Raw genomic sequence first — 23,987 nt, 5'->3', positions numbered from 1 at the left:
GTGTTGAGAAGTCACCATTTGTGATTGGACACACATACTCATTATTTACTAATATTTATCATAAATACTTAAGCTACTAACAAATCCCCCCTTAAAAAAAAAAAAAAAAAAAAAAAAAAACAATATTTGGTGACCTAGCGTTAAATAGACCATTTTACGACAGGTGTCACAGATCCTGCTGACATTGCTTTGCTTTTATTTGCGTTATGTCAGCGGTTCCGAGCTTTCTGTCAAAATTTCATTCATGAATGGACTTCAGAAACCTCTCGTAAAACGGTCTATTGTGGTGATGAACTTGATCTTCGCCTACATATTGGTTATTTAAAATAGTAACTAAAACGCAATAAATGTAAATGTAAATGCGGAAATATAAATATCAAATTGATTAATCGAAAGCTTGCCTATTTTAGTTTTCTGCTATTTTTTGCCACTATTCCATAAAAAAAAACATCGACATCATTGAAAACAAAAATGGTAGTGACGGACCCCCTCTAAATTTTGACATGTGTCAAGTGAAACAGTTATCAAACGACGACTGTAAATGGAACTGAATCGTCTGGGATAGATCACAGGTGTTGTAGCGTTGGGTTATCACCAAATCAAATCACTTGTATTGTGTAATCAAACTATAACTTTTATTAACTATTCAGTATATATTTTTCAACGGGATTTATTTGCACACGCGGGTATAGTGACCGGTCTGATCGAGGGTCATAATCAAAGAGAACAACTAACTGAGCTGAACAGAAGTACAAGCCCCAGTCGGAAGCTGTAGAAAGCTGCGATTCGATCGCAATCATTTAGGGTGCATTTAAAAAATGCGTAAAAGGGAGATGGATTCTAGTTTGGGTGATTTTAACTATTAATAATCTTAGAAATAATATGGAATCTAACATGACCGGCCACCTGAAATGAATTATTTCACAATTGTACTTAATTTCTAACTATAAACTGCTTGCTCCGAAAAATCCGCGACGTCTCCAGCATGGTTGGGGGTCGCGCTGGTTTCGTCATACTCGTCGAATGCACAAGGTAACGGACACACCTTGCACGATGGTCTTTTAAATATTCCAGATGATGTTCTCAGCAGTACAACTCGAGAAATATTATCTCGCCCAGGATAAAGCGCTTCAATACGCGCCAATGGCCATTGAGTGGGTGGCAAAAGTTGATCCTTCAGAATTACCAGTTGACCAACCTTGAGGTTAACCTTTTCCGGATTTATGTGGGATTGTCGCTGAAGCTCCTTCAGGTATTCGCTTCTCCAGCGGCACCAAAATTGTTGCACTCTTTGTTGCACGAACTGAAAGCGGTTTAGTCTATTGATCGGCACATTTTTTCAATCTGAATCGGGTATAGCTTGCAAAGATGAACCGATAAGAAAGTGACTCGGTGTAATAACTTCCATGTCTTTGGGATCTTCAGACAAAGGGGCTAGTGGCCGAGAGTTCATACAGCCCTCAATTTGGGTTAATATCGTCACCAAATCCTCATAGTACAGTGTTGTGTTTCCCAGTTGACGACGGAGATGCGTTTTCGCCACCTTCACAGCAGCCTCCCATAGGCCGCCAAAGTTTGGCGCACGTGGTGGTATAGTATGCCAAGTGATTCCCTCTGTTGCGAGACTATTTGCGATACGGTTATTTTCGGTACGGTTCTTGAGCATTTGATACAGGCCATGCAGTTCATTTTTAGCACCGGCGAAATTTGTACCATTGTCCGAAAAAATCTGTTGCGGACAGCCACGTCTGGCAATGAAGCGTCTAAGTGCGGACATGAAGGATGCTGTGCTTAAATCGCCCACTAACTCGATATGCACAGCCTTGGTGCTAAAACACACGAATATTGCTATATAAGCTTTAATCGGGGATGCTTTCCGACCCGGAGTTTTAACAAAAACTGGTCCGCAATAATCGATTCCAGTGATGGAAAATGGGCGACTAGGACTGACACGGGCATGTGGCAATTGCCCTATAGGTTGTTTTATCGGTTGAGGATTCGCACGAATGCAGCGATAGCATTTATGAATCGTGTTACGCACTGCTCGCCTACCATTAGTAGGCCAAAATTCATTACGAGTGACTGCAAGTGTGAGCGAAACTCCCCCATGTAAGGTTTTCAAATGGTTTGACATCAACAGTAAACGAGTAAAGTAATGAAATCCAGGTAGTAGTATTGGGTGCTTGAAATCGTATCCTTCATCCGAAAGTCTGAGCCGGCCACCAACTCGTATCACACCAGCCATATCCAAAAATGGGTTTAGAAGTCTGAGGCTGGACCTTTTAAACAATTGTTTACCTGCTGCCAATTGCTTGATTTCATCCCCAAAGGCTTCTCTTTGTACTAATTTTATCAAGGTGGTTTTGGCAACATTAAGTTCATCAACGGAAAGTACAACGGAGTCTGCTAAATTTTCACCTTTGCACGTGCGGACAAAGCGTAAGCAATATGCAATGACTCGTATCATACGATGAAAGGAGGAAAAACGGTTTATCAATGTGTCGCTTGAAACTACTGTTTGAATAACAAAGATAGCGGCTTTTCGTTCAAGAATTTCATCTGATGGTGTGGTGAAGGCTTCCAATTCTTGCTTGGGCCAATGTCCCTCCCCCTCATGCAACCATTCAGGTCCATATTTCCAAAGTTTGCTGTTCACTAATTCTCCTACCGACAAACCACGGGATACTAAATCCGCTGGGTTATTTTTCCCAGGCACATGCAACCATTTCGCATTATGGGTTAACTCCTGAATTTCTGCTATTCTATTTGCTACAAAGGTCTTGCAAGTGTGCGGTGACATACGCAGCCAATGAAGTACCACCATCGAATCCGACCAATACTGATGAAAACTGGACGTCTAAAGCCAATTGCACTTTGCGAAAAAGATGGGCTGCGGTTTTTGCAGCGCAAAGCTCTAATCTAGGAATACTGCACCTTTTAAGTGGGCTTACACGAGATTTCGATGTCAACAGTTCGATCTTAATTTCTCCAGAGGCACCGATGGTTCTAATGTATACAACAGCACCATACGCTATCTCAGATGCATCTGCAAAGCAGTGCACTTGTATTTCCCCCTCGCCAAATGTGTATCGATTAATACGAAAACATGATAAATCGGCCAATTCCGAAACAAATTTCTTCCACCTCGTTTTCACCTCAAATGGAACCTCTTCATCCCAGTCTATAGCTAACGTCCACAAATGCTGCATCAGCACCTTCGCTCGAACCACGATCGGGGCTATCAATCCAAGTGGATCGTATAAACGAGCTATCACGGATAAAATGCTTCGTTTTGTAATCGGCTCTACAATTGTATGCGTGCCTAAATCAAATCGGAGTACATCAGATGTGGGTTCCCAACTGATTCCCAGTGTCTTTACAGCCTCCTCCGCGTCGAATGATCTGGCAGATTGTGTGTTAATATATTCGGATGGTAAGTCAGCCAGAACTTCGGGAAAATTGCAGCACCATTTTCTCAAACGGAAACCGCCCAAACTAAGCAACTCGACCATTTGTGTACAAAGTTGGGATGCAGTTTTAACGTCCGACGCTCCACTAATAAAATCATCCATATAAAAACTGTGTTTTAATTCTTCTGCGGCTAGTGGAAACGATTCTCCTTCATCGTCTGCTAGCTGCTTTAACGTCCTGGTGGCTAGAAATGACGATGGTGCTAAACCGTAGGTAACTGTAGTTAGCTGATATTTTTTAACAGGGTCGTTTTGACTGAATCTCCACAATATGCGTTGGAGAGGTTGATCATCAGGGTGTATCGAAACTTGGCGGTACATTTTTTCAATGTCCGCCAGTAGTGCAACTTTATACTTGCGAAAACGGATAACCAGGGTTAGTAAATCTTCTTGGATGACCGGACCAACGAAAAGTGTATCATTCAAGGAATAGCCAGTGCTCGATTTTGCTGATGCGTCGAAAACACTTCGAACCTTGGTTGTCGTACTAGTGTCTTTTATGACAGCATGATGTGGGAGATAAAATACTGTGGCGGGTTCACATTCATCAGCGGATATCTCGCGCATATGTCCTAACGACAAAAATTCCTCAATAAAGGCATGGTAAGTTTTCTTCAAATCCTCATTTTTCTCTAGTTTTCGCTCCAAACTTTGTAAGCGACGAAGGGCGTTATCATAAGATTGCCCTAGCATATAAGAAAAACCGTCTTTTTTTGGGTATTTGACCACATATCGACCCGTAGCGTCTCTATCCACAGTCTGTTTGTAAAACTCCTCACAATACTGTTCAGTAGGGGTTGCTGTCGAGATATTAACCTCTTCTATCTTCCAAAAGCGTTCTAAATTGCGATCAATTGACTCTAGCGTATCTAAAGTAGATAAACAGCACACCAGTGGTCGGGAATCAGTCTCCATATCAACCCTACCAGAGACGAGCCAGCCAAACACACTCTCAACAAGAGTTGGTGATGGGTTGCCTATTTCCATCCGGCCACCCTTTAACAGTGTATAAAAATGTTCCGCACCTATGATGAGATCCACTTTTTGGGATACATTGAATTCTGGGTCTGCAAGAGGTAACTCACTAGGGATGGTCCATCTATTTGCGGCAAAACTGGTTGAAGGCAAATAGGATGTTAATTTGCGTAATACCAGACAATTTATTGTACATGAGAAATCACCGAATCTCGATTGGATCTCAGTTGCTACTGAAGCAGTCACTCGGGTTTTTGATTCACCAACACCAAAGACGGATTGGTTAATACGATGTCTGGGTAGACGAAGCTGCTGACAAAGACGCTCGCTCATCACATTACATTGCGATCCCGAGTCTAATAGTGCGCGAGCCAAATGTCCCCTTCCAAAGCCATCAATAATAACTAAAACGGCAGTCGAGAGCAAAACATTCACCGATCTGGATCCTATTGCAGCGTTATACATCATCAGTGAGTCGGGTTTTGATGTGTTTTTCTCCATAATATTGATCAAGTTAGAGCTGACGGGTTGTTGGCGGAAATTTGGTTGTCCGAAGTTTCGATTTGGTATCTCGTTGTTAGTTCCAGTGGTTTCAAAGCCGGGGTGCAATAGCGAGTGATGCCGTTTTTGGCAAATGCGACAAGAGTAGGATGAATTACAATTTCTAGCAAAATGATCGCTTCTGAAACAGTTACTGCAAATCCTTTTTGTATTTACTAGTTGCAAACGATCTTTCAGTGGCATTCCCTTGAAGACGGGGCACTTTACCAAAAGATGATACTGATTGCATGCTAAACAACGAGGCGGGGGAATATCTGATGCAGTGTAAGCATTAATACGATTGGCGGGGGGAATATATGGTAGCTTCGACTGTTTTGGTGCGTGAGTTATTTTATTGTGGGACGGTACTGTTGATTCTGAGCCCATGGATAGCGATTCCAATGCTCTAGATTTTTTTGTTAAGAAACTGATGAGATTAGCGTAGGTAGGTTCACCATCATTAGATATATATTCCTCCCAGTCTTTAAGGGTACGATCATCTAATCGCGAACAAAGCAACTGTACCAACAAACTACTCCAGTGTCGTGTGGGTTCGCCTAACTGGGAAAGTATTTTAACATGTCGTTCGAACTCTTCAATTATGGTACGTAGTGCTAGAGGCGATTTATTGCAGACCTTAACACCGAATAGCAAAGATTGTAAGTGCTTTTTCTTCAGTAAATATTCATTGGAGTACCTATCAAGCAGTGCTTGCCAAGCAACAGCATAATTATCTGCGGTTATGGTTAATGACTCGATTAGTTTTAACGCTTCGCCTTTTAATGAAGAACGAAGGTATTGAAATTTTTGAATGCTAGGGACTTCAGCCGATGTGTGGATAAGAGAGGCAAACGAGTCATGGAAGGTAAGCCACTCATTAAGATCACCGTCAAATACAGGTAATGCGATAGTAGGAAGTTTCACATTAGAGATGTGGGGTATGACCGGAGCTAAATTCTGTGGTTGCACAGGGTTTGCGACAGGGGGAGGACGTTTAGAAATCAAGCCACCTTTAATCCGAAAAAACTTCTCCTCCATTTGAGCCCTCAATTGCGTATTCGATGCGATAAATGCTTCACTATCATCCAAAATCTCATATTCACCTTGTACTGTCTCGAAATCTTCCATCAAACTATCCAGTTTTTCTGACCGTATCGCTAATTCGTGTTGGTCTCGATCGTGATTGTAGTTTTGTAGATAATCCTCGATGCGTGAGACGGAATCGATGATATTCCGACGTTTCAATTCCTTTTGCTTGAATTTCTTCTCCGCCATGGTGGTAAATTGTGTGTACAATAGGCTGCAATGAGCGAGAAGGCCCAGGAAGCACCGATTTGTTGGGATAGAATATTTGGACAGACACTCACCTGTGCCTGTCAGTAAGCAGGCCTTGTTTTTATTTTGTTAGCAGGAACTCTCAAGAGGACAACTATTTGCTGCGGGTGAGATTTGTAAAAGGTGTAGCGGGAACCGATCGTTACTTCGGTGATATAACTGAATTCCGGGTTATTGTTGCACTTGGGTGGGTATTAGGTTCATTCGCGTCCCGTGGGGCACTTAGGGATAATTTCCAGTAGGGGCAAATAACACGTGTCGGGCGACCGTGATTTACGACGGCTTTACCTTTATGGGAGAATCAAAAGACAACCAAAAAAGTACCGCTCGCGAAATGTATGGTAGTTGGACAGGTACTCACATGTACCTATCAATAAATAGGCATTGTATAAATTATAACTCTGCAATCCTTCGGGAACTTCTCTCTCCTAGAGAGGTTAGAGTTGAAAATTTCGTGATTAAATTTCCAGGAATCCACACCTGTGATCCTGGTCACGGCACCAATGAATCGTCTGGGATAGATCACAGGTGTTGTAGCGTTGGGTTATCACCAAATCAAATCACTTGTATTGTGTAATCAAACTATAACTTTTATTAACTATTCAGTATATATTTTTCAACGGGATTTATTTGCACACGCGGGTATAGTGACCGGTCTGATCGAGGGTCATAATCAAAGAGAACAACTAACTGAGCTGAACAGAAGTACAAGCCCCAGTCGGAAGCTGTAGAAAGCTGCGATTCGATCGCAATCATTTAGGGTGCATTTAAAAAATGCGTAAAAGGGAGATGGATTCTAGTTTGGGTGATTTTAACTATTAATAATCTTAGAAATAATATGGAATCTAACAGGAACCAAATTTGACATGTAGAGGTTTTTGAGAGCAAAAAATATTTTCATTGTGGATCGACACCCCCCACTTCTTGATGGGAGAGCAAATCTAACACAAATTTCTATGGTGGTTTTGCACTCTCCCAGAAGGGGAGAGAGGTCTCTTACGCATACTAAACAGATATTTCAATCATGTTTTCCGTAAAACAGCCTAAAATGATCGGGTCGATGCACAGAAGCCAAAACTCGACTCCAGATGCCATTATTTAAAAAATTTAAAATGGAAACTTCCGGTTCTATCCGTAAAATGTCTCCAAATACCATTTTGAAAGCCAAGATAGCGACTTCCGGTTTCTGAAATACAGCGGCAAATGACCGAATACCACCCAATATGTGTATTTCCGGAAGTGTTATAATGCACTGAAGCCTCAAATCGACCTTAGACCACATTTTGAATTGTAAGATGGCGACTTCCGATGTCTGGAAAACAACCGAAAATGACGAAATACGAGCCAATATGAGTGTTTCTTTAACCAGAATGACGCTCAGAGGCCAGAAATTGTCTTTAAATGCCATTTTTGAATCCAGCATGGTGACTTCCGGTTTATGAAGAACAGCGGAAACTGACCAAGTACCACCCAATATGGGTATTCCCAGGAATCGTAATAATGCACTGAGGTCACAAATCGACCTTAGACCACATTTTGAATTGTAAGATGGCAACTTCCGGATTCTGGAAAACAGCCAAAAATGGCCGATTTCCATCCAATATAAGTATCTCCGCAACCAGAATGATGCAAGGAGCTGAAAATTGACCTCTGACACCATTATTAATAGTAAGATGGCAACTTTCGGTTTCTGAAAAATAGCCAAAAATGGCCGATTCCGATACAATATAAGTATCTTCGGTACCAGAATGATACACAGGAGCTAGAATCGACCACAGATACGATTTTGAATTCTAAGATTGTGACTTCCGATTTCTGGAAAACAGCCGAAAATGACCAATTAACACCCAATATGGGTGTTCCCCAAACCAGAATGACGCTCAGGGGCCAGAAATTCTCTCCAAATGCCATTATAAAATCCAAGATGACGACTTCCGGTTTCTGAAAAATATATATGTGTATCACCAATATGAGTATCACCGGAACCAGAAAAATACAAGGAGCTAAAAATTGACCTCAGACACCATTTTGAATGGTAAGATGCAGGCCCGTAGCTAACGGGGGGGCTAGGGGAGTCTTAGCCCCATCACGCAATTTTCTCATATATTTGATTGATACTAGATAAAAAAAATCAAATGAAAAATCTGTAGTATGACCAATAAGCATTATTGAATAGTCTCCAGTAGTATAGTTCATTAAATCTCAAAAGAACCATGTTCAAATCCGAACAATCAAAACGGTCGAACTCATATGACAAAAAGGTTAAATTACTCAATCTGTGAGCCCGCTTGATTCGCGGCGAAGTTGAAACTGACGATCCGCGTGTTTCCGTTTCGGATGTCCGGAAATGTCAGTTTTTTTAAATGGTCATTTTAATGAGAGAACCAATCACAGTTTTATATGTTTGATTATATAAGAACAATGCAAAACAAGTTTTGCTGCAAAATTTGACCAATTTTTCTAGAAGTTTTTATTGTCCAGTTTTTGATTTCTTGGATTGAACAAATCGTGGGCAAAAAATGACACACAAGACTAGTTTTTTCAAATATTTAATATTCAGATAGTATCTAAACTTTCTGCAGTGTGCTCCTTGTGATTCATGTTTATGTTCAGTTCAATTTATTTTGGCCGGACTTTTTCACACCTCGGAAGCATAACCCAGTCCGTTACCTAGCCCGGACAACTATGTTACAGTTCGGTCCAAAATAAAACCGGACATAAACATTGATCAAACAATGCGAATCGTCAAATTTAGAATTTGGGCTAACGGAATAGAATCTCTCAGTATCGTCGATTTCGAATAAGGCGACCCTCGAAGATGAGTTTCTAACGCTGTAATTCCTTCAATGCATTTATTGTTTCAGATTATAACTTTTTAGAACTCTCTTCTGTTTTTTTTTTGTTTGTTTGTTTTGTTTTTGTTTAGTGCAGAGGCGACGCGTGACCAAGTGGGCTACCTGTTCAATCAACATTTGCCACACTGAAACAACAGTATCGTGATAACAGTTTCAAAAACTTTTATCTCTCTACATTTATCTACATGGCAAAGAAATTCTACGGTCTATTATGACCGCGAGTTTTCCGATAATTTTCTCGTAGAATAATGATATCTGCATCATTTCATAGAGAAAATGTTTATCCACATTTATCACATCATGATTCTCAATGATCAGTTTTAGTCGTAAATAACTCTTGATCCGTCGAAGAACTAGAAAAGTTCGCTCGACGGATGGCGTTGTGATATGCAATGTCAGTATCATTCAAGTTTTCTCCAACGATAATTAAAATTATGTTTATGATCTTTTTGCCTCTAAACTTTTCGCATAAGTTAAAACCCTATCTTTGTTTATCAAATCTTAGTTCAATGCTAAAGCGTTTCCTTTGACGATGTTAAAATTTTAAACTAAAAAGAAAGCACCGCGTAAGAAGACAAACGTATACTATGCGGACTATGCGAGGTTCAAGTTTTCAAATGAACAAAATGGGTGTAGAGGTTTGAAACGATACATCGACGGAAGAATTCCACCACATTGACAGAAATAATGAATGAATTTGCTCGTTTTTCATTTGCACTACGAAAGCTCTGAAGATGGATCTGCGAACTCTCGCGGCCACGTGGTCTCTCTCAAATTTCAATGACGTCGAGAGAAGAAACAGAAAGGCACAACGAAACAGATTACCAGACACTAAAGAGAGGTGGTGTGTAATGAATATTTTCTCTCGCTGACATCGGTTTTGTTCAGCAGAAAGTTTGAACCAAAAATGTCATTTTTACTCGAGGCGTCGCATTAGTAGTGGTGAGCATAAATGACTGCGTCTATCCTGCCGCACTTGAAGGTGCAGAGAAGTGTTGAACGACGCACATAGGAGTATTTGACTCAAAAAGCTGGCCAAAAGTCCGACATACAAAATACATGATTTCCATTATTTAGTGTTGATTTCAGTTGAAACATACCCTCATGCTATCCCAGAACCCATGGGTGCCTAATCACATACATCAAACGGTTATATTCCAGAGTTATTCCACAGGTAATTGATCAGTTTGAAAAATACATGCTATTGTTCGGGTGGCATGTGAAATTGAAAAATTTTATCAAATAGTTTTTTTTTTCTCTCACGGGACATAATGTACAACATAAAGAGAATATTTTGCAATATTTAAAACGTTAAATGCATAAAATAATCCCAGATTGTTTACGAAAAAAGGGATAGTGAAAGCCGACCGCGAAAAATCCATAATGTTGTAAAATTAATTTTATGATTTAGTAACCTTCCGGGCAAGTCCCGTCAAAACTTTATTTATTAACAGAAAGGTCAAAGCCTACTTAATATATACGGAAAGAAAAAACTTCCTCCTGGTTCCTCTTTTTAATTTTATTAACATTTTGATAAATGAAGATTAATAGGAAATTTGTTGAAACTTTGTCATAGATCATGTGTAAAAAGACACTAAAAATGCAGTAAGCGAATTTTAAGTAATTGTCATATCATTGGATTTTATATTGGAGGTGTGTCATGATGTGACGTACTTCTCCTGGTAGGGGTCTTTAGTGTGTGCCAAACGTGAAAATGAATTTTGATCAAAATTTGCGTGACGTACTTAATGAATGTCACCTTGTTTTGTATTTTCTCTAGTTTTATTGGTTTTCACGAAAATAACACGTTTTTGATGTAAATAGATCCAATTACTACCAATATAAAGCGAATTGGACTTTTGGCCAGCTTTTTGGTTCAAATACTCCTATGTGCGGGAGTGCCCCACAACCACCCAACCGCAACCCTGCGGTTGGGAAGGTACGCGCAGGATGCTCCCTCGTGAGTGCCCTGTCACCACCCAAACAACGCAACCCCGCGGCTGCTCGGACGGTTCCGCCGAAGACTTGCAAGAGTGTGAAGCATCAACCACCGAAAAGTCGCACCCCCCGGAGTCAAAAACCGCCACAGTGTGCGCGACGACCTTCTGTTGCCAATCGACTGCTGCAACCGAAGCCGATCACGCAAAAGGCGCCTCGGGTGTTCTTTGCAGGAGATTCGCCAAAGAGCAGCTAGCGGCTGCATTCATCCAGGAGCCGTGGATCAACGAATCCAAAGTTCTCGGACTTAACGCTCCTAACGGTAGGTTAATCTACTGTGACACGCAGTCCAAACCAAGGACTGCAATTCTGCTAAATAGAGAACTAAAATTTTTACCTATTACAGAATTTATCCAACGCGACGTCGTTGCCGTCACGGTTGAAGTACCGACAACCAGAGGAAAGCAGGAAATGGTTGTCGCGTCGGCCTACTTCCGGGCGACCCAGGTGATATACCGCCACCCGAAGTTGCTGCGCTCGTGCGGTACTGCAAGGCCATCAACAAGCCGTTTCTGATCGGCTGCGATGCCAACGCTCACCACACGATCTGGGGCAGCTCGGACACCAACACCAGGGGTGAGTACCTGCTTGAATACCTTACTTCTAACGATGTCAATGTATGTAATGTAGGGAATAACCCCACGTTTATCAACGCTATCAGACAGGAGGTCCTTGATCTCACTCTGTGTAGCGCCTCTATTTCTGAAAGGATTAAAAATTGGCATGTCTCCGATGAAACTAGTTTGTCGGGCCACAGACACATCGTTTTTAATATAGAGGCTAACCCTCTGAAAAGAGAGCTGTTCAGAAATCCTAAGAATACAGATTGGGAATCCTTTAAGGAACACCTGATCGATTCACGAACTTTCAGTTACAGCAACATTCGAAATTCAGTTGACCTGAATTCGGCAGCAAATGATCTACAAAACAGAATCATGGATGCTTTCGACGCTAACTGTCCACTAACACAGCGGTCAGTATGCCGTGACGTACCCTGGTGGAATGATCAACTTAGTGACCTTCGTCGGGAAACTAGGCGGTTGTTCAACAGGGCAAAAGTCACGTCTAACTGGGACGACTACAGGGCGTCCCTCACTAAGTACAACGCCGAGCTACGCAAGGCTAAACGGAAATCCAGAGTTAGTTTCTGTGAAAGAATCCAAACTCTGCCGGAAGCTACGCGGCTCCAAAAGGCGATGTCCAAAGACGATACTAACGGTTTAGGACAGGTGAGGAAAGAGGATGGATGCCTCACTGTCACTACCAAGGAAACGCTGGAGGTTCTTATAAACACCCACTTTCCTGGATCGACAGAGACCGAAGAACTGAATAGTGATGGGTCGCGGCAGGACAATTCGAGACATATGGCGTCTCGGGAGTCCATCCTGCTGGCCCGTCGACTGTTCACAGAAACTTCAATAGGCTGAGCTCTAAGCTCATTCGACCCTATGAAGTCTCCAGGTCCAGACGGCATACTACCCATCTTTCTAAAAAAATTCGGCCGCAGTTATCATGTCCGAACTCATCAACCTCTTCAGAGCCAGCTTTATCCTGGGTCATATTCCGGATAACTGGCTGAAGGTGAAGGTAGTGTTTATCCCCAAAGATGGAAGAAAGGACAAAACCCTACCTAAAACTTTCAGACCCATAAGTCTGACTTCATCGCTTCTCAAGTTGATGGAGAAAATAATGGATAAATATATCCGTGATGAGTTTCTTAAAGACTCCCCGCTGAACAGGAACCAACATGCCTATCAAAGCGGCAAGTCAACAGAAACTGCTCTTCACAGCTTAGTGACGTTGATTGAAAAGTCCCTGAGTTATCAGGAGACGGCGCTATGTGCCTTTCTTGATATTGAAGGGGCCTTCGATGACACGTCCTTTGCATCAATTGATACGGCTCTTTCTCATAAGGGAATCGACCAAACTTCAAGTAACTGGATACACGCAATGCTCTCTAGCAGAGTGATCACAGCAACCTTGGGAGATTCGTCTGTAACAATGTCAGTGATCAAGGGATGCCCGCAAGGAGGAGTTCTCTCGCCCTTGTTTTGGTCACTAGCTGTCGACGCGCTTATTAACAAGCTTTCACAGCTTGGTTACAAGGTCATTGGTTACGCCGATGACATCGTCCTCATCGTCAGAGGTAAAGATGACGCAACTCTGTCGAGCCGAATGCAAACGGCTCTGAATACCACCATGTCATGGTGTTTACAGGAGGGTCTAAACATAAACCCCTTAAAAACAGTCCTAATTCCATTCGGCAGACGAAGGACGATCTCCATCACTCCTCCAATACTGAATGGAGTTAGACTGGGCTTCAGCAATGAAGTCAAATATCTCGGAATTATTCTGGACAAGAAACTGAACTGGTCTGCACAACTGGATCATGCCGCTAAGAAAGTGATCTCAGCGATCTGGGCCTGCAGAACTCTGTTCGGTAAGACCTGGGGACTGAAACCAGACTTGGCACTCTGGTCTTACAAGACCATTGCCCGACCAAGAATCACCTATGCTGCCCTAGTGTGGTGGCCTAAGGTGAACGAAGTGACTGTGCAAGCCAAACTCAAAAAAGTTCAAAGACTTGCATGTCTTTCGATTACCAACGCTATGCGAACAACTGCAACTGCAGCCATGGAAGCTATGCTTTGCCTACTACCTCTACATCTTCATGTGAAAAAGGAAGCAGAGCTTGGCGCTCTAAGGTTGCAAAGGAGGAAAACCATACTTGAAGGGGACCAACCTTCGCATACTTAGGGAGTTCAAACTAACTCCGCTATTAACCACAGTCTCCGACTGGATGGACGTTAGGACCAACATGGATATTCCATATAGAGTGATTGAAACAAACCGCTCTATGTGGAACAATGGAGGGCCTAATCTTCCACCTGGCATCGTCAGTTTTTATACGGACGGCTCGAAAATGGGATCCCTAACGGGATCTGGTATATACGGACCCGGTATCAGGGAAACGTCTTCCCTGGGAAAATGGCCCTCTGTTTTTCAAGCAGAGGTCTATGCCATATATATCTGCGCAAAAATATGTCTGCAACGCAACTACAGACATGCGAAAATCGGTATATTCTCGGACAGTCAAGCAGCACTACTAGCACTTAAGTCCGTCAAATGCGCTTCCAAACTTGTTTGGGAATGCATTGAAACTCTACGGGAACTTTCCCGACAGAATTCAGTTTTTCTGTTTTGGGTGCCCGGACACTGCGGAGTCGAGGGTAATGAACACGCTGACTACCTAGCAAGACAGGGATCAGCTCAGCGGTTTATTGGCCCCGAGCCGTTTCTGGGTACGTTCATTTCCGCTATCAAAAGCGAACTACTAACTTGGGAAAGGCTAGAAATAGTATCCCAATGGCAACAGGCACAGGGTTGTAGACAAGCTAAACAGTTTATCTATCCGAACCCTGGAACCGCCAGAAAGCTACTTAGTCTAAATCGTAGTGACCTACGGATAATCACGGGACTCCTCACCGGACACTGTCCCGCTTTTTATCATTTAAAGAAAATCGGCGTAGTGTTGAACGACACCTGCCGATTCTGGAAATCTGAACCAGAGCATTTGCTTTGCTCTTGCGAAGCTCTTGCTTCCTCTAGGTACAACTTCTTAGGAAGTTACCTTTTAACTCCATACCAAGCATGGAGCTCCAATCCCAAGCAGGTCATTAGTTTCATCAACTATGTTGTACCTAATTGGGGTACAGGTTTACAACAAAACAGTTCTACTCCATCAATGAGTACGAACAATCCGTAACCTGTGCACAGCAATCGGGGCCCGCCACAAAAGACAATCAGCAAGAATGTCGCAGTGGCATTTCAGTACCCAGTGCCCTTCAGGCATACAGAGATAAAAAAAAATGTGCGACGGTTAGTTCAGGTGAAAGGTCTGAACAAACAGTAGTCATTATTGCGTGTGGCCGTGTGGGTTGCGTTGCGTGTGAGTTGTATGGCCGTAGTCTGAAGTTTTGCCCATCAGGTTACATTCTTCACGGTGCATAAATTTCCACTATGTAGAAAATAAAATAAGGATGTTCGGGATAACATTGAAATTACGAATAAATAAATTCGATGATTTTTCATCCACTCTACAAATGTGAAAAAATCACTTTTTTCTGAGATTGTCTACCTGTCCTATGAACAGGTTGAACAGATAGACGAGACGCCTCTGGTTTAGTGTCATAGAATCGTTGTATTCCATCACTCGTCCTTGCATTGCTTCTCTTGCTGGTTTGATCATTTATTTAATGAATATTGAATTGGTCGAATAGCGGGTTCGTCACTGTAGGGCAGAAATTATAAAGTTTTTATCCCTGCTTTTTCAACGATACGCACATTCGTAGCTTGTTTTTTTTCGGAATATATACCCGGAAAACCAGATTTTCGGAAATAAGAAAATTCTTACGGGGCACCACTAACGCTTATTTGAAAATATATAGATGACCTTCTGAATCTTTTGGTGCTAAAACTATCGACACAGGAGGAAAACAGCAAAACTTATGAAAATTTTAATTTGTGAGTACCCGGGTACTCCGTTGGACGCGTAAAGGTACTTTTTTGTCGAGCACATAACGGTTTTAAACGGCTTTCCAAAAAAAACGTTTAATTAAAAAAAATTGAACGTACGCAATCCAGCACGAGTTAAGGCATCCGGAACAGAAGTCTTGCTTATATGCAGTTCTTTTGCCACATCTCGATCGGATGCGTTCAGTTTCCGATTGAAGGCCCCAACTACACGCTTGTCATCATTCTCACTCGAGCCATTGGCATCTCTATACCGAGTAACAGTGAATGACAATGAACTCATCAAATTTCAACAAACGCTGAGTATCGTACAGAATGAGTCAGGTTTTTGAAGTAGAATACTTCTCTCAGGAAGTTCGGCTACATAGGGATGTGAAATGAAAATCTAAAACCGAAAAAAGTGAAAAATATGTCCAATTTCAAATGCTAATAAATCGGTTAGTATTCGATGGATTTCCTTCGTTCTTGCAGCAATAGATTGGAAAATCTTCTAAGATTCTTCCCAAAATAGGATAATTGTAATTTTATTATTCACACTATTGTACTATTGAAAATAGTCAAGCCTTGTCAAGACGAAAAATTCGACCTCTGATTGGTCGTTATATGCTTGTTTCCCAAGCACGGTCGACAGGATCATATACCTTGCAATTGAAAACATGCTATTTGGCCTACATAAGAGCCTGTTTCAGCCGGAGCCGCTCATAATAGTTCTAGACAGCGACAACAGCAGTCGTTCTTCCTTAGCAGCAGCACTAGCCCTGTGGTTGGTCACCACGACTCAGGAGCAGCGCGATTTTTCTCAGCGTGTATCGCCAGACAGCCATTATTCCCCCCGTGTTGGGGCAGCATGATAATTGCCATCAGGAAATCAAATTTCGGAAATCAAAATGCCTTTTTTAAGGCAAATAAACAAGTCATTGAAAGTTAATAATTTTTGTCAACGCAAGCAAGCATTCTGTGTTGCATCCTAGCAATTCAAATTTGTCGCACCCGTCTAATTTACTGAATGTGAAATAGCTTCCACAGTGCATGTTGTCCGTGTATCTTAATTCCACCAATGTTAGGGCAGCTCAAAGGTTGTAATAAGCAACCGATTTTGAACCGCAACATGCTTTTTTCAAGGCAAATAAAAAAATAATTGAAGGGTAATAATTTTCTGGCACCAACACAAGCAGACATTCTGTGCGGGATGCAATCAAATTCTGTTGTAGTTGTCTAATTTTCACTTTATTTAGTAAACCCCCCACTGTAGGGGCAGCGCAAAGGCGCGATCAGCATAACCGACACCGAAAATAACTGCCCTGTTAGTACGCATTCACAAAAGCAGTTAGTTCGACTATGCAGAGCTAATATGAAGTCGATTCAATCAATCAGTATAAACAGAATTTCGTCGTCTCCCAGCTGCCAAGTTCCAACATGATGCAACACGCAACAGCGAGCAAACGAAATCGCTTGATGTTACAAACCGCAATAAGATACGGGTTAAAACCGTTGCGTGTGTGACTGACACGCAAGCAGCCGGGTTATCTTTCTTGTAAAAGTATTCTACTTCAACCTTGCGGTCGTGGCTTTGCATACAACCTTCTTGTGATTTTTTTTCTCTGTGTGGACTCATCACTGCGAACAGAGACATTTTTCGCGTAATTTTTCAATTCGACCAATCTAAAGCCAGTAGTACACTCTTTGACCGAGCGTCAAATATTTGTCACTTTTTGACAGATAAAAATTTGGTCAAAGATAATTATTTGTCACTCTCCAATTTTAACATTGGGCAAACACGGGCAAGCAACAACCATGATCACATTATGCGACGCGACGCGAGACCAGACAAACAACACTTATTGTTCTTACAACATATGTTGTAAGAACAATAAGTGTTGTTTGTCTGGTCTCGCGTCGCGTCGCATAATGTGATCGTCGGTTCTTACGTTGCACAAAACATCGAAAATACAACAACCATGATGTCAAATAAATTTGACCATTTTGTCAGAAGGTCAAATATTTGACCATTAGACAAAGACTACAGGCTTAACATTTGCACCGAACTGAGAAAATCAACTTTGAAAGTTTCCACTCAACATTTTGAATCCTATTTAAAAACGAAACAAAATTTATTTAAATAGATACTTCTAAACAGTACTTCTAGCCAGCGAAGGAAAAAATCACCTCTAGCGCTTAATGAATACATATAAAACAAGCCTAGGATGCGTTGACATCGTCGTCAGCATGCGAAAAACAAAGTATCGGTGCACTCTTTTTGCTTTCCTCTTTACGATATATTTCTATTCATTAGTGTACACCACAATACGTGGTTCTCAATGTGCACAACTCGGTATTTGAAGTTATTCGTCTCTGTTACAGAGAGCGATCAGAACTTGTTATATCCTTATTCTTTTGACTCATGAATATGATTTTTTGTCAGAAAAAGACAGAAAATGACAGTGTATGCTCTTCTGCTCTCGCTTAAACTCAACCGCTGCCGAAGTAGCTCCTTCCCCCACACATTCCCTCTCACCGCACCACACCTCTGCTGCTGTTCAGGCGACATGATTTTCTCCTGTTGCTATCCTTTCTTCCCGTAACTACCGGCCTATGGAGAGACAAACGCAACGATCGAATCTCTTCTCAGAGCTGATGTAGTCTAGTCATGTGTTTGTTTTCTCCCAGAAACCTATGCACCCTATCATCATTTCATTATGGGTTGAGAGGATTCGAATTTAGTCGCGGCCTGTACACTTCGTGAAGTGTACCTATGATGAATAAACGATGATTGCATCATATTCGTTTCGTTTCCATCACTGCTTCTAGCTGATGTTCTACATTACTGCGTTGAAGATTCTAAATATGTTTAAGAATAAATAAGTGTTTGGCAAATAAAGTATACCACGTTTTGCTCCAGCCAAACGTAAATACGTCCATTTCATAGGTCATAATGGTACTTATTACGGGAATCACTTCACGGTGAAATATATTTCCCGCTCACTTCACTTTGTGAGACCTATTCTACGATTGACAGTGAAGTGAAAACGAGAATAGGACAAATGAAATGAGTTTCGCAGCACAAAAATGTCTAAAGGCCTAAACACAATGGAGAAGGTTGCGGCTGCGTTTGCGACAATTTGACAGTTAACCTATACATTGTCTGTCAAAATAACGTCAACGCAACGCAAACGTATCCATTGTGTTTGGGCCTTAAGTCCCAGAAAGTCGGTTTTTCCGACTTATTTTAGATAACACCAGATCTCGACGTTTTATGCATTCCTAAGACATTTGGCATAAAAAAAAACAAATTTTGATATCCACAATTACCTGTGCCTTCCGTCGACAGTCGAAAAAGTGACCTTTGAAGCACAACTTCCCTACGCCCGGCTGAGTTGAAATTTTGTATGATGACGTTTTTCGAGAAAACGAAACTTTTGAGCCCTACCGCTAAACGAAATTCGAATGTCAATTTTCTTCCATACGTTCCATTGGCCGCAACTTGAAAGTTTGTAAGTCCCAAAGAGTCGATTTAAAAAAAATGATTCGTCTGTTCTCGAACTACTTGAAAACATTTCGTCTTCCATTGTTCCGTGAAAAATTTACTGAGAAATCGGAAACCGCATGTGTTTACCGGAATACCGCAAATTTGTTTGCCGAAAAAATCCGTAAAATAGCAAATTTCCGAGTTCAGTAAACTAAAATACCAAATCTCGGAAGCCTGACATCATTTAACCGAGATCTCGTCGAACCAAAAAAACTCTGAGGGGACATCCACATACCACGTGGACAGCTTTGGGGGGGGAGGGGGGTTGGCTAATGTCCACGGTCCATACAATTTTTCTAGAATTTATATGGACAGTTGTCCACGGAGGGGAGGGGGGGTCAAAATCGTTAAAAATCTGTCCACGTGGTATGTGGATGGCCCCTTATCGAGATTCCGAAAAATAGAACTGTCAAAATAACGAAAGCTTCACTATCAGTTTTGCTCGTGTTTCGCTTCAGCTGTTAAAGGAGCAGGTGTCGCAGTTAATTATCATTATGGAGAAATCTGTGATATTCAGATTAATCAGAAATATTGAGTGAGTAGACACTATTTTATCTCAGATCTTGTTTGTGTTTATTGCAAATAATACTAAAACGATTAATTCCTTCTTAACTCAATTTTGTAGGTTACCGACTTGCTTCGCAGGATGAAGGTTGCAGAGTGATGGATGTTGTTTTATTCCCAGGAAGCAACACAACTCTCCCGTTCCTACCAATTAGTTGAATCATTTAACTTAATAATTAATGAAATTATACGGATAATCAATTGTTTTTATCATTTTATGGATTTATCTGAAAAATCTTAAAATACGTACTTCAGTAAATTTTACCGAAGTTTTCGTAATAATTTGACAGTTGAAATTTCCGAGTGTTCAGTAAATTAAAACGAGTTTCGGCAATAAATAATGAGTATCCCGGTAAAATATTACCGAGAATCTCGTTGAAGTTTGACAAGTTTTCAATTGTTGCTTTTACAGAATCTCGGTATTTTGATGTGTTACCGAGATTTTCGCCGAGATCTCAGCTGTTGAAATCTCGCTAATCTATTTTATCGTACTCGGTGATAATATCTTAGTGTGTACACTAGGTCACATCAGAAGTTCTTGTATTTTTGATGTAAAATTACGTCTTATGGCAACATATATCGGGGTACAAATTCAAAAACCGAAAACATCGAGAGCGTCACGAAAATGGTTTACTTTCGAATCTTCAAACAGGTTGGCGAAAACCTAGAAAAACATGGGGAATCAGAGAGTGCCACGAATTTCATATTTCGATCACGGAAATCAGGGAAAACTGAAAAATAACCGGGGAAATTTTATTAACCGATACGTGATCCTTTTTTAAACGGCTTTTTAGCGCGAAAACTTTTTTTTCAGCATTAAAGGCTAAGTCGGGACCGTTTGGTTTCATATGTGATTGAACACTTTTTCCACTGAGATTTCAGAGTTGCGTTCATCTACGTTGCACTTTTATGTGCTAGAAAATATCAGGAAATTATCAGGAATTTGATTTTGTAAATTTTTTCGCCACCCTGTTTAAAACTCATTCATTTTCCAACCGATTTTCTTCATTCTTACAGTAATTGATTGGAAAATCATCTATGCATCCGCCGAAAAGCAGATATCTTCACTCCAGATATATTGATAGTTCCGAGTCGTCATGAAACGAATTATCAACAATTTGTTTTGTTTTTGTTGTGCCAATCTCTGACGTCAGGGGAAGCGACTCCACCCAGGACCCTTAAGTTGAAACCTCATTGAATCCAAAAATGGCCGACTTCGCTGTTTTATGTTTGCTGTGGTGAAGCAAACATAAAATAGAATTTTCATAGGGAACGCAATAACTATTTCCGAGTCTTGTGCTTTTGAAAATTCGAAGTGGTGACTCGAAGTCGGCCATTTTTGGATTCAATGAGGTTTCACCTTAAGGCCCGAATACACACACGGCGTAATGACGCCTTCTCCATGCAAATTAGAAGGCGTAACCGCGCCTTTGGTTGGGACGCCTTTCAGTCAAAACCTTCTAGCTTCGCCTTCTAGCAAAGAAGGCGGTTGTTCGCCGCCTTCTACTGCGCGCTCAATTGCCTTTCGTGTAGACGCATTGTGCCTTTCACACGGTCTCGTATCGCCTTCTTTCGGCGCAGGGGCTGGCAACGCCGTGTTGTATCATTTTCCGCTTGCTGGTGATTCGAGAAGCGTTCTGCCTTATTTTTTCTCCAACAAACATAAATAAACATAAATTGGGTGGCATAACGACAAGAAGGTGAGCACACGGCAAAGCTCGAGACGGCGCGATTGCGCCTTCTGTGTAGATAGGTAAAAGGCGGCAGATGCCAGAAGGCGCATTGAAAGGTTTCAAGAAGGTACTGACAATTTTTGCAAAAAAGGCGTTGTCACGCCGTGTGTGTATTTAAGCCTTTACGTAAGACCCTTTGATTAACGGACCGGCGCATACTGTGGCAAATCATAAATATTGATGAACAACGCCCCATAACTTCTCGAGATCAAGTCATAGATTATTGGTATCTTCGGCATCTTTGATGTTTGTTCTAGAGCAGTTTATACTGATCTGAATCACGTTGTTTCGGAAAAAAATGTCCAATAACTTTTTAAGTTCATTTTTTTTTTCTTCACATAACATTTATTTGACACGGCACAAATACAATTTAATGTTTAACGGCGCCAATTATATCTGATGACTTAAAAACTAAAGCAAATTTTTTATCCTCGCTGCCGACTACGAGCTGAAATCAAGTCTAACTTAAAACTAGCATGGAATTTCCAATCTGTGTTTTGTTGTTCAATGGTCGTCTGATAATCGTCGAATGGCATGTATGGATTCGTACTGCTGAGCCACGATGTCGTGAGTTGGGACAGAGGCTCGTAGTCCTTGGGTCCTGGTTCTATTGTGCGGGGTCTGGTTGCTGGTTTTGTGCTTAAGGTTCAAACGTGTTCTTGTCGTTTTGTTGGGTGTAGACGGAGGGGAACGGGACTAGACTGGGGCATGGATGGATTTAAGGAAAACGTATATAAGGGTCATGTAGGGTAGGTCACGGCTCGCCAAGACATCACGAACAGGAACAGCTGGCCGTCTACCTCCGGCCTGAAGGGAAGCTACAAGTTTATACCTGGCGTCACGGTGAACAGGGCATGACCAAACAACGTGCTCTATGTCGTGATAACCTTCACCACAGGCACAGATACCGCTTTCTTCGAGCCCAATACGACGGAGATGCGCGTCAAATCTATAGTGGTTGGACATAAGCCGAGACATCACGCAAATGAAATCTCGACCTACATCCAACCCCTTGAACCACGGGTTCGTCGATACCTTAGGAATTATGGAATGTAACCACCTTCCCAGTTCCCCTTTAGTCCATGAATTTTGCCAACTGATGATCGTATTCTGACGTACAAATGCGAAAAATTCATTGGAAGCAATTGGTCTTTCATAAATATCGCCGTTTATTGCACCCACCTTAGCCAAAGAGTCCGCTTTCTCATTGCCCGGTATCGAGCAGTGAGAAGGGACCCACGCTAAGGTAATCTGAAACGATTTTTCGGATAAAGCACTCAAATGTTCCCGTATTTTCCCCAGGAAATACGGAGAGTGCTTAACATCTTTCATCGATCGGAGAGCCTCGATAGAACTGAGACTGTCCGTAAAGATGAAATAATGGTCCGTGGGCATTTTTTCGATAATCTCTAGGGTGTACTGAATTGCAGCTAATTCTGCGACGTAAACAGAAGCAGGATTATCGAGCTTATAGGAGACGGCTAAATGATTATTGAAGATACCGAAGCCAGTGGACCCATCCAGAAGTGATCCGTCAGTGTAGAACATATTGTCGCAGTTGATGTTTCGATAATTATTGGAAAAAATTTTAGGGATCTGCTGCACGCGTAAATGATCCGGGATTCCACGAATTTCTTCTATCATGGATGTATCAAAGAACACAGTAGAATCAGAGGTATTTAATAAGTTGACACGATTTGGAATGTTCGGAGAAGGGTTAATATTCTAAGACATGTGATTGAAATACAATGTCATAAAACGGGTTTGAGAATTGAGTTCGATTAACCTTTCAAAATTATCAATCACAGGACGGTTCAAGACCTCACATTTAATAAGAATACGAGAAGAGAGGCTCCAAAAGCGGTTTTTCAATGGTAGAACTCCAGCTAAGACCTCCAGACTCATCGTATGGGTCGACTGCATGCATCCTAAAGCGATACGCAAACAACGATATTGTATTCGCTCCAGTTTGATCAAATGTGTGTTTGCTGCGAAGCGGAAGCAGAAACACCCGTATTCATTAACAGACAATATCGTTGTTTGGTAAAGCCTTATAAGGTCTCCTGGTTGGGCTCCCCACCATTGTCCGGTTATTGTACGAAGAAAATTCACTCTTTGTTGACATTTTTTCATCAGATACCTCACGTGACAACCCCAGGTGCCTTTAGAGTCGAACCAGACACCAAGATATTTGTGTACTAAAACCTGAGAAATCGTTTTACCCATTAACTGTGTTTGAAGCTGAGCAGGTTCATGCTTCCTAGAAAAAACTACTATCTCAGTCTTCTCCGGAGAGAATTCGATACCTAGCTGTAAAGCCCAAGCAGACAAATTGTCCAAGGTATCTTGCAATGGTCCTTGCAAATCGGCAGCTTTGGCTCCTGTAACAGAGATTACACTGTCGTCTGCAAGTTGTCTTATCGTGCAGGAATTTGCCAGACATTCGTCGATGTCATTT

The 23,987-nt window shown here is 41.6% G+C and overlaps 2 protein-coding genes and 1 long non-coding RNA gene across 3 annotated transcripts; 1 reads left to right on the top strand and 2 right to left on the bottom strand.

Annotated features, from left to right (window-relative positions):
* Positions 1-1,339: 1,339 nt before the first annotated feature.
* Positions 1,340-2,245, bottom strand: LOC129720593 (uncharacterized). Its single transcript, XM_055672082.1, has one exon. It carries the CDS (start codon positions 2,243-2,245, stop codon positions 1,340-1,342), a length of 906 nt encoding a protein of 301 aa, XP_055528057.1.
* Positions 2,246-2,762: 517 nt separating this feature from the next.
* On the bottom strand, positions 2,763-6,260 carry LOC129720592 (uncharacterized). Its single transcript, XM_055672081.1, has one exon. It carries the CDS (start codon positions 6,258-6,260, stop codon positions 2,763-2,765), a length of 3,498 nt encoding a protein of 1,165 aa, XP_055528056.1.
* Positions 6,261-19,690: 13,430 nt separating this feature from the next.
* LOC129722030 (uncharacterized) lies at positions 19,691-20,002 on the top strand. Its single transcript, XR_008727543.1, has 2 exons — positions 19,691-19,767; positions 19,858-20,002. It is a non-coding gene; the product is annotated as an uncharacterized LOC129722030 (long non-coding RNA).
* Positions 20,003-23,987: the final 3,985 nt, after the last annotated feature.

The sequence above is a fragment of the Wyeomyia smithii genome, chromosome 2 (genome assembly GCF_029784165.1).
Source record: "Wyeomyia smithii strain HCP4-BCI-WySm-NY-G18 chromosome 2, ASM2978416v1, whole genome shotgun sequence".
Taxonomy (NCBI): domain Eukaryota; kingdom Metazoa; phylum Arthropoda; class Insecta; order Diptera; family Culicidae; genus Wyeomyia; species Wyeomyia smithii.
Note: the sequence above shows the minus strand (reverse complement) of the source record. Positions and strands in the feature narration are given on the sequence as shown.